Source organism: Vigna umbellata, chromosome 9 (genome assembly GCF_029865625.1).
Source record: "Vigna umbellata cultivar VRB3 chromosome 9, Vumbellata_1.0, whole genome shotgun sequence".
Taxonomy (NCBI): domain Eukaryota; kingdom Viridiplantae; phylum Streptophyta; class Magnoliopsida; order Fabales; family Fabaceae; genus Vigna; species Vigna umbellata.
In genome coordinates, this window is record NC_142173.1 from 4196131 (window position 1) to 4206314 (window position 10184).

At 30.9% G+C, this 10184-nt stretch overlaps 1 protein-coding gene across 1 annotated transcript; it reads right to left on the reverse strand.

Annotated features, from left to right (window-relative positions):
• Positions 1-6011: 6011 nt before the first annotated feature.
• Positions 6012-9931, reverse strand: LOC124838145 (acid phosphatase 1-like). The gene is made up of 3 exons (XM_047313662.2): positions 9412-9931; positions 8388-8597; positions 6012-6340 (listed from the first exon to the last, which is right to left on the reverse strand). Exons 1-3 carry the CDS (start codon positions 9840-9842, stop codon positions 6163-6165), a joined length of 819 nt encoding a protein of 272 aa, XP_047169618.2. The 5' UTR covers positions 9843-9931; the 3' UTR covers positions 6012-6162.
• Between the last annotated feature and the right edge of the window lie 253 nt (positions 9932-10184).

The window sequence follows — 10184 nt, forward strand, 5'->3', positions numbered from 1 at the left end:
CTTATAGTAAATTTTATAATAGTGACATTGGACTTTTGATTATAACATGAGTTTTCATCTAATTTCTCAACTTGAATTTCAAATTTCTTCAAGAGATGTTTATTTTTTATTTTTTATCTTTATTTTATATCATCTTCATTTGTAGTCAATTCCTCTTTAATCAAATTCAAAGCAAATATTTTGTAAGTAGTTTCTCTTCTGCTTTGTGCTTTATAATATTGACATCTTCTTCATATTCTTGAGATTTGTATACCTTTTTCACATTTTTGGTATTTTGCATCTAGCATCCACCAACATTGGTTGATTGATGATTATTTTTCTTGCAATAGGAGCAAAATGTAAAAACATGTGGGTTGTTGTTTTTGTTCATTTTGCATCCCAATATGAAGTAAAGCACCTTCAACCGCATTATCGTCTCTCATTAATCTTTGTTTCTCTTGTGCTTGCAAGACATATATAACTTTTGTCAAAGTAATTATAGATAAGTCTTTTGTATTTTTCAGTGAAGCATTAAATGCTTTGTATCTCTTCGACATTGTCACCAAATTTTTTTCATTGAGTCTAGAATCTAAAAACTCATTTCCTAATAATTTTATCTTGTTAGCAATACCCAATAATTTGTTTGAGTATTCCTTAATTTCCCCAACCTCTTTCATCCCTTTGCAACTCAAACTCCTATATCAAACTTAAAACTTTCATGTCTCGAATATTCTCGTTTTCATATTCTCTTTTCAAATAATCCAAAATTCCTTTAGTATGACATATTCTAATCTTAGTATTTGCGTCCAACACTCATGGTAACAAAAAATAAAAGAAATAGATATTAACAATTTTAAGGTCTATAAATATATCTCTAAACCATCATTATAAATAACACACAAATTGAATGCTTCTAATTGAAAATCTCTCCATATCTTTAGCTATAATGTCTAAAGTTAAAATAATTAAGTGAAATTTTGGTATAGTGAAAATTATATTTTCAAACCAATTAAGAAAAAAAAGTAAATAATATGTTCAACCCAACATGTAACATCGTATTTTAATAGTATATAACTACTAAAAGAGACATAACACATAAAAAAAATGAAAGAATAGACAAAAATAAAATAAAATATGTACATAAGACTATTATAGTTATCTCAAACATAACCATACCATTAATATGCATATAGTCATATACACCTAAAAGTAGTATTACACCGAATAAAAAGCATAATACTATTTCCAAAACTAATAAAACAAGAAACCAAAACTACCTACTTCTAAGCTTCAGCACCACTCCCGTTTTACACTAGCTGGATTAACGGGAACATCTTCATCTACTCCCACCATTAATGTGATCATTACAAACAAGAAAAAACACAAACAAATAACAAAAAAGAAAGAGTAAGCTAATGTACCAAAAGAGTTATCATACAACACAAACAGAGATGTTAACCCATATATATATATATATATATATATATATATATATATATATATATAAGGCATACAATCATTCATTCTAAATATGATCACTAATCATCCGGATACATGTATTGATGTCAAACTTTAGGAGTTATATACTTGTGGTGGTGGAACAACTTGCCTACCCAAGCTACCACCCACAAAGTTAGTTTGTCAACCATCTATGGCCAAGTAAAGCCCCTAGACTAGGACTTTCTGTTTCTCTCAACACATACCCCACCTTTCTTTACTTGAAATTGGATGGTTATTAGAGTGTCATGATAACTCCCAATACGGGATCCCTACATCGATATATACATTACTTGAAACCATTAGAATAACTTTTTCTTGAAATTATCTTCACCACATACTTCATTCATACTCACACCCATATAACATTTCCATAAGCATTATAATTTACATCATAAGCATGCATAAGATTTGGAGCAACCTATTCAAACTAAAACCAGAAAACTACATTGGTGCTCAACGATACAAAGTCACTGCTCAATGCCAGACCACTCGCAAAAATGGTCGCGCAGTGATGAATGGGTGGCATTCAACGGTCTAAAGTTTAAATGCTCTTGGACCTTCACTGTCAAACTTGTGCTCAACACCACACCATCACTACTCAATGACATTTTATAAATAAGAAAGTTTAACACTCCGAATTGGGAAACTAGGGACCTATTCAGATGACCAAATTGGTATTCCCATCTCAATGTATGGTTCAAAAACAAGTTTATGTGCCAGAATGAATACCAATTTGTTCAACTGGTCAGAATCTCAATTTTTCAATTTAACACTAAAACAACCAAAAACAAGCAACATCTAACCGCAAACACAATATAAACTCTACATTCCAAACTACCAATTTTAAACCAAATCTAACATGCAACACAGTGTGTCAAAACATCAATAACATATAAAAATGTGGTAAATATTTTTCCTTACCTAACAAATGACCAAAATACTCTAAAATAGCTTTAAATATAGAGGAAGTTTTATTTTCTCCTACGAACAACAGAAACACGATCAGGATATACTGTTATAACCACTAATAAGCAAAGACTTAATTTGATGACTCAAAAGACGCATACAAGTTAAACGTGACCCATATGCAATAGATACAAGAAAAAACCAAGATAAATGGTTGAAACTCAACCTACTCAAACGAAGAAATTGATTGATCCAAATTGAAAAACTAGCCACATGAATTAATCATACAGTCTCGGTTCTTGAATTAGACGGACAAAGAATAAGAACTCGTAAAGAAAACTTAGAGAACTCTAAAAAAGTGTTTTCTAAAAAAAAATTATATGTTTTAAAATAACAAAACTCGTTCATGACTAAACTATTTATATTAAAATCATTCAATATTAAAATAATGGAATCTTAATATTTTTTAAATCACTATTACTTTTTAAATGTCATTTTCTATATCTTTATACCATAAATATTAGTATTTTTTATTTTATATTAGTATATTTTGATTTTAGTACAATAAGAAAAAAAAATTATAGTCTTGATATAAAATTATTTAATTCCATTAAATTTATTTGAACTCCGTTAATAATAAGGAAATTGAACGTGATTGGTCTTAAACAATTTTCATGTAGGTTTATTAAAAGAAAACAATTGTCGCTAATATACATTAATCTTGAAGGATCACTAAAAATTTTAAATTTACAAAGAAAAAAGAAGTAAAAGATAAAATATTCCTTAAATATTAATGATATATGAACGTTAATTTTATATTTAATAAACACACTTCACAATTACTAAAGCTCAAATATGTGTTTAATCACCGAAATTATAAAAGGAGTTAAAAAAATAAACAAAATTAAAATTTTTATATTAAGACTATGATTTGATTTGATTGTACTAAAAGAAAGGAATTATGTAAAGTAAGTATTTATCTATATGCAGGAGATAAAATATGACATAAGATTTGTGAAAAGCAAAGTGAGAGTAAAATAAAGATAGAAGTACTAAAGGGAAAGAAAGTATCTTACTGTATCTGCAAAAGATGGTTCCATTTCAACAGTCCACAATTACTAAGCTATGAAATCTCTAAATGGAGTAACTTTTTCCCTACCAACTTTGAGATACATAACTGAATGCCCAAAATGTTAGATTGAGAAAAGAGAGCATGGCAGCATAGAGTGGTCCTAAAAGATCAAAGTGTGAAGGAAGAGGTATCCATTAATGCACTCTTTATTGAAGGGTGGCTCTGGATAGTGACAACAGCTCTTTCAGTAAAGATAAAAGAAGAAAAGAGGAAAATAAAGTGAAATTTTTTCAGAGATTATTAGTCTTTATTGGACTTTGAATGAACTCAGTCATTATTTTAGCCAAACACAACTATAGGGTGGTTCAGGTTAGCTACTCAGTTCTAGACAGCCTTTAACTCAAACCATAGCTTACAACAATTCAAAAAGAAACTTGCAATACATGTTTTTTGGTCGGTCTCTAAACATGGAGTTAAGTGCATCACTCGATAAAAAATTTCTTTAAAAAAATTCCTTATCAATAAAATTATGGTATTTGATATCAACTCCACAAAAACATGAGTTCCTCTTTATACTTCAAGGGTTTTTTTATATATATTTATTAATAACTTTCTATAATTATATTTATAAAACTCGTATTATTAAAATGGTTTTTTTATTCGTGAAGAATTTTCTTGAAACCTTTCATTGGAAATGTTCTAAGCACTAAAGTCTTAGTATGAGATCTTAAAAGCTAAGTAACTTGGTTAAAACATAAAAAACAAATAACTAGAATACATCAACTGTCAAATAAAAACGTAAAATCTAAACCATATAATTATGCGTGGACAATTCTCTCGTTAGTTTATTATGCTATTCATTTATCTTTTACATTAATCATACCTAATTAAGAAATATGGTATTATAGATAGACAGAACTGAATTTTCTTATATTTGAATATATCTAATTGAATTAATCACAAATTTGAAAATTACATTTCAAATTTTAATGTGTAAATTGATGAGTAAAATAGTGTTTTGATTCTATAAACTTTCTATTGCAAGAAAAATAGATCCTTTAGCACTTTATTATTATAAAAATGATAGCAAGGTATTTTATATTTGTTCATCTCAAACTCTAGACTAGATCTAATATTTCTTTAAAATACACTTTAAGGGTTACAGTAAAAACAATAACGATTACAAAGTACATTATAACCAAACCTTAACTATCATAAATACATTAAATCAAAGGTTATCTCTCCTAAACCTTCTCTAGATACTAAGAATTACAAATATTATAACCTATCTACTTTTGGCTTGAGTAACAGATTAAAAGGTGAAGCTTAGGAAAAACTCCTAGGAAGAAGATAAACAAGAAGTCGTTTCTTAGCATAGCTATAACTCCACGTACTAAAAAGTATTACAATAACTCTCAAAAGAAATGGAATCATGTCTTTAGTATACTCGTCTGGTCAATTATTAATCGGAAAGTTAATCCTTCATGAATTAGACCATACTAAACACTGCAGAGACCAATCGATCAAGCTAAAACAGATTATCTCTAAAATTGTCCCACTTAAAGATTAATAATTAAATAGCAAATTTGAGTTGTAAATTAGACTAACCTTAATCAAAAGTCTATTAGACTAACCATAAATCACTATTAATCATATTTGAGTTGTAATTAGACTAACCTTAATCAAAAGTCTATCACAAAACATATAAATAGTAGTTCAAAGTAAAGAAATAGATTACACATTAATTATACATCTATTGTTCTTAAGTCTTGAGAATAACAACTTGAAAATCAACTAGTTTAACGTGAAGACTTGACCTCGTACCCAAAATCCAAAATAATATGCTTGTAAGAATGTATTGCATCTTTATATCAATGAATATGACCACTAAAGCAATAATCTCCATTTTTTGATGTTATAGACAAAATTATGTTATGCTAAGGAACTTCTAATATGTGCGTATAGAAATCTATTTTAGCGCAGAAAGATTAATAATTAAATAGCAAATTATCTACACGCAAAACATACTGTTTTTTAAAAAATTAATTGGTTATTTAGTTAATCCTTTTTATTGTAATCAAAACATAAGATTTATGAAGTTGCTTAGTATTCTTATACGACTAAGTTGTCTAAGTCCCATGAATCTATTTGTGTAACTAGATATACTAAATTGCGAATTAATTCATGTTTATAATTGATGAAATTAAACATGTGATGATTAATAAAACTAAAAGAAATAGGTATCCATTCGGAACCATTTTAGATTAGGTTGGATTGTGTTTATTTTTAACTCATGGATTGATTGTATAGTAAAAGCAGAAACCAATAAAAACAAAATCTAATTCAGTAAAGTATTAGTCTCAGAGTCTGGAATATAATATATTAAGATATCAAATTGTTGGAAGGGGTGAACCAAGATTTCTTGGTTTTCAAGGAATTAAATATATAATTCAAGGCTATACCAAGTAATGGTTCATGACTCAATTGTATTAGCTTGTGTATATTCCTCAGGTTTTAAGTATTTAGGTTTTGTTTTAAATTGTCAAGCACGCCCTAGTGTATAAATACAAATATTATGAGTTTTTAATACAAGTTTAATTGAGATAGTGTATGAACTATTTGCAATGATATTCAGGATATGAATTGAGTCACTCTCTGGTTATGTACAGTTCAGATAGCAGATATTTGCAAATAAATGAGGGTTACTAAGGGATGTAATACATGGGATTTGGAAGCTTGAAGGATCTAACAGATAGTGAAGAACCTAATAAATCGCTCCACTGGTCACCAGAGTTTCCAAGAATCCTGTATCCATCTTTCTCCATCTCATTCCTCTTCTCTGATTTGAAGAGTACAGCTCGTTTCCCTTGATCAGCTGAACTTCTGAACATTATAAAATAACAGGTTCAAAATTCAGCATAAAATAAATAGCTTCAGAGTACAAAAATACAAGCACGATCATCCTAAAACTGTACACGATTGCATGTACAAACAAAACTTCTCAGGTAGAAGCTTTTACCTTGCAGATATAACACAGAAGTTGCAGAAAAGAAACAGTGAAAGAAAGGGAGTGAATTGACTAATTAGTCAAAATTAATGACATAAACATAATATGATGATAGCAGAAAAGCAGAAAAGATGTTAGATTCTTTGAATATAAACAACCATAAAAGAAATAGGGCTACAACCACATATTCCTTCGTATAATTGACTATTGCCACTGCCAAGATAAGAAGAACAAAACTCCAGAATACGTGTGGACTATGATATAATTATTACTGGTAATAGACAACCATCAAGTACATCATTACCTTGTGTACCCTATAAACTGTCTACATTATATAGAATCATGATGGTGTTTGGGGCATGTAATCTCCATTTGCATTCGTTTGTTAAGAGCGTAAATTAATTGAATCCTATGATTAAGATTTAATTAGGATATATTCACCCAACCTGCTCTATATGAGGTTCAAAATTATACTATATGGGGCTAAATTCCAGGTATCCAAACAATTTATCCATCAAAATTGAGTAAATCAGTCCACTTTAACAACAAAGAGGTTGGAGTCTGGAATTGTTGAAAAGAAAATAAATTATGAAAGGAAATAAGGGTGTGTAATGCGTTAAATTATTCTTTTGTTCGTATTTCTTCATTTCATAATAGCAAGTTAATTTATTAACTACATCAGTGAAGGCCTAATCCAAAAAATCTACATGAAGGCAAACCTTAAAGAATTTACAGATACAACAAAGAGAATAAGGAGCATATATCATGAAATGTTGAAGAGAAAAAGAAGCACAAGACTTGCCACATTTGTGCACATTCCCTTTATAAAAAGCATAATATATGAAAGAGTTTCAAAACCTATAATGCTTTCTAACAGAGATAACATTTGTATTGTCAGCATCCGGCCCAAAAATATAATATGTACGAAACACAAATAGGAAGAGAAACATTAGATAATTTGGCTAGGAGACAAATTGTTTTACTTAAAACGTTAGAGACCATCAATTAATTAATAAATTTTAACATTAATAAGATATTAAGAAGACAAACATATCATCATCTAACTCAAACAATAGCAATTCAATAGTTTTCTGTAATGCTATCTAACAACAGAATCTAGTCATTAACATGATATGCCAATATTGATGCCGACAAGTTGGCTTGGATTTTATGTGGAGTATGCAAATGAACTCAAGAAACCAAAAGCAATGCCAACTGGAGAAACACTAGGTATATTGAAACCAGGGAGAGCATAGGCAAGGAAGGAGCATGGAATCTTGTCAATTACTGCAGCATAAAATAACAACTACCGAAGTCTTCTCTCACTGGCTTAGGAGTTAGGATCAACTTCACGGACTAGACAAGTACAATACAACACTGTTGAGTTTTGTCAACACATATCTAACAAGGGGCAATGTCATTTGAAAATAAAAATGCAGGTTATTAGGAAATTCTATGTGACCTTATCATGTGCTCTCGTGATTCCTAAAATTCTTCTATAGTAGAACCGTAGAAGTACTTCAACTGTATGTTGCTAATGAGCAAAACTAATTTTATAAAAACTAAATTATGTTCATCTATCGCCATTGACTAGGCAAGGCTGCTTGAAATCTATATGCAAGCTCAATTTAAAGTTTAGAAGATTGTTAATAAGATTCTTCCTCCATTTGGCCTTCTCTACAACTATGCACCGCTGTCCTGCATTAGTTATCTTTATGCTTGGAGGAACCTTTTAGTCATGATCACACATTGATACCTGAGGCTTTCTAAATTTCGACCACTCGGCTTGAATGAAAGATCCAAGATATTTAAAACAGAGTGGATTATAGAACATACTCAGAATCTTTCCGCATTTTTTTAATGTACTTAAAAAACATACATCAATTGATGTCCTAAAGCTAGCAAATATGATTTAGGAATTACCTTAATATGAGCTGGTCCCATTCCTTAAACCCAGCATTGACCAAATTATCAACAGTAACACTCCTGTGTCTTTCACTCCGTCCAGTCAGCAGAATAACCTTGAATCCCAGATTCAGAACATCTTCATAGAGCTTTAAACTGGGTTCTATGGCTGGAGCTCCACCGGTCTCCACCCAATCGTTAAACTTCTCATGGTCAAAAACCTCAAGCCTGCAAGCACATTAAAACACAAGAAATGTTATTTGAACGATAAAACGTAAGCATTTTGTACAACTAAGAGAAAGAAAGAGTGAAAAGCATAGAAACATGATATGTAACAAATAATGTAATGGAGATAGACAAAAAAAATGTTGCACAAATTGTTATATGAATTATTATACGTGTATCACATCTCTTCTAACAAACAAAAAGAGAAATAACAAAAGTGAACAAGAGAGATGCATTTGAATACTATAGGCGTTTTGGTCCTTACACTAGCCCTTACTTTCATGACAATTAGTACCTGAAATTAGGAGTTAATTAAAATTTTGAAAATTCTTTCAGATACGAAAGTGATAACAAGTGGTTAAATCCAAAGAAGAAAAATGGCAATAGTTTTTTTAATAACAGAGCTAATGTGATAAATAAATTATACTTTCAAGAACATTTTTCAATTTTAGTACAATCAAAGATCTAAGTTATGGTAACTTACATTTTTCAAGTGTTTACCCAAGAACAAACTTAGTATTAAAGTCTATTAAAAAAATCAATCACAACAAAAGAAAAAAAAAGCAGGAAGATAACCACAAATTAAAATTGATTTATTCATAAATTAAAAATCAATTTTTAAAAAAAGTTTACTCAAAACAGGTTTATACATAAGCTAATAAAAAAACTCTAGATCACCTTTAATTTTTTTCTTATTTAAAAAAAAGTTAATATTAACAAAGAAGTTTATCCAAACTGAGATCATGTCCACAATATCAAATTTACCTACTTTTTATTTACTTTGGAGTAAAACGAAACCAAAATGCACAACCATTACCCATATCCATGTGCGGCATAATAGGGAAGATTGGAGAGCAAGGTCTCATCAATGTCAAAAATCCACGCGTCTTTGCCATCGTCACTGAGTTTCACACTCTTGGCATACTCCTCCGCCTCCTTGGACACCATTTCCAGATCCACCAAGTACCCTTTCCCCGTCATGTACTCCTTCACGTACTCCACGCACACCTCCGGCACCGTCTTCCATTCGCCAAGGTTGTTCGCCTCCCCAGCCACGCGCCACGCGCCACACCGCAGGCGTACCTCCTCCGCCACTTCCGCCACCCCCGCGTACTCCACTATCAGCGGCCGCGGAAACACATGGTGGTGTTGCGCACTCGGAGAATCGGAATCAGAGACGGAAAAGGAGCAGAGAGAAAATAGGAAGAAAAACCGAAGCAGAAAGGGAAACTGAATTGGAATCGCCATGACAAAGAAATTTTGTTGGGAGAATGGAGAGAAGAAGTATGAGAAAAAGAAAGGGAGAGAGAAAGATAGGAAAATGGAGTAAAAGAAAAACGTGAGGAAGCATTTTCATGTATATATGCGTTTGAGAGGAACAGTAACGTGTGCAGAGAAACTTAACGACGTGACGTGAGAGTGATTTCATTGGGTTGGAAAGTGACGGAGTTTTGGAATATTCCGTCATTTGTGACCAAGAAAACGTGAATGGGTTGGTGAGAGAGGATTGGACGGTAGACCAAGAAGACACGGAAATCGGTAGATGACGTGGACTTAGGTGGCACCCACCTCTAAAATATGAGATTCTTA

Excerpts from the sequence above, each read along its gene's own strand:
- LOC124838145 (XM_047313662.2), bottom strand. The coding sequence starts at position 9,842 with ATGGCGATTCCAATTCAGTTTCCCTTTCTGCTTCGGTTTTTCTTCCTA. Across the intron at positions 8,598-9,411 it reads TATGCCGCACATGGATATGG|GCTTGAGGTTTTTGACCATG; the intron begins GTAATGGTTGTG and ends ATGTGCTTGCAG. Across the intron at positions 6,341-8,387 it reads TGGGACCAGCTCATATTAAG|AAGTTCAGCTGATCAAGGGA; the intron begins GTAATTCCTAAA and ends TATAATGTTCAG.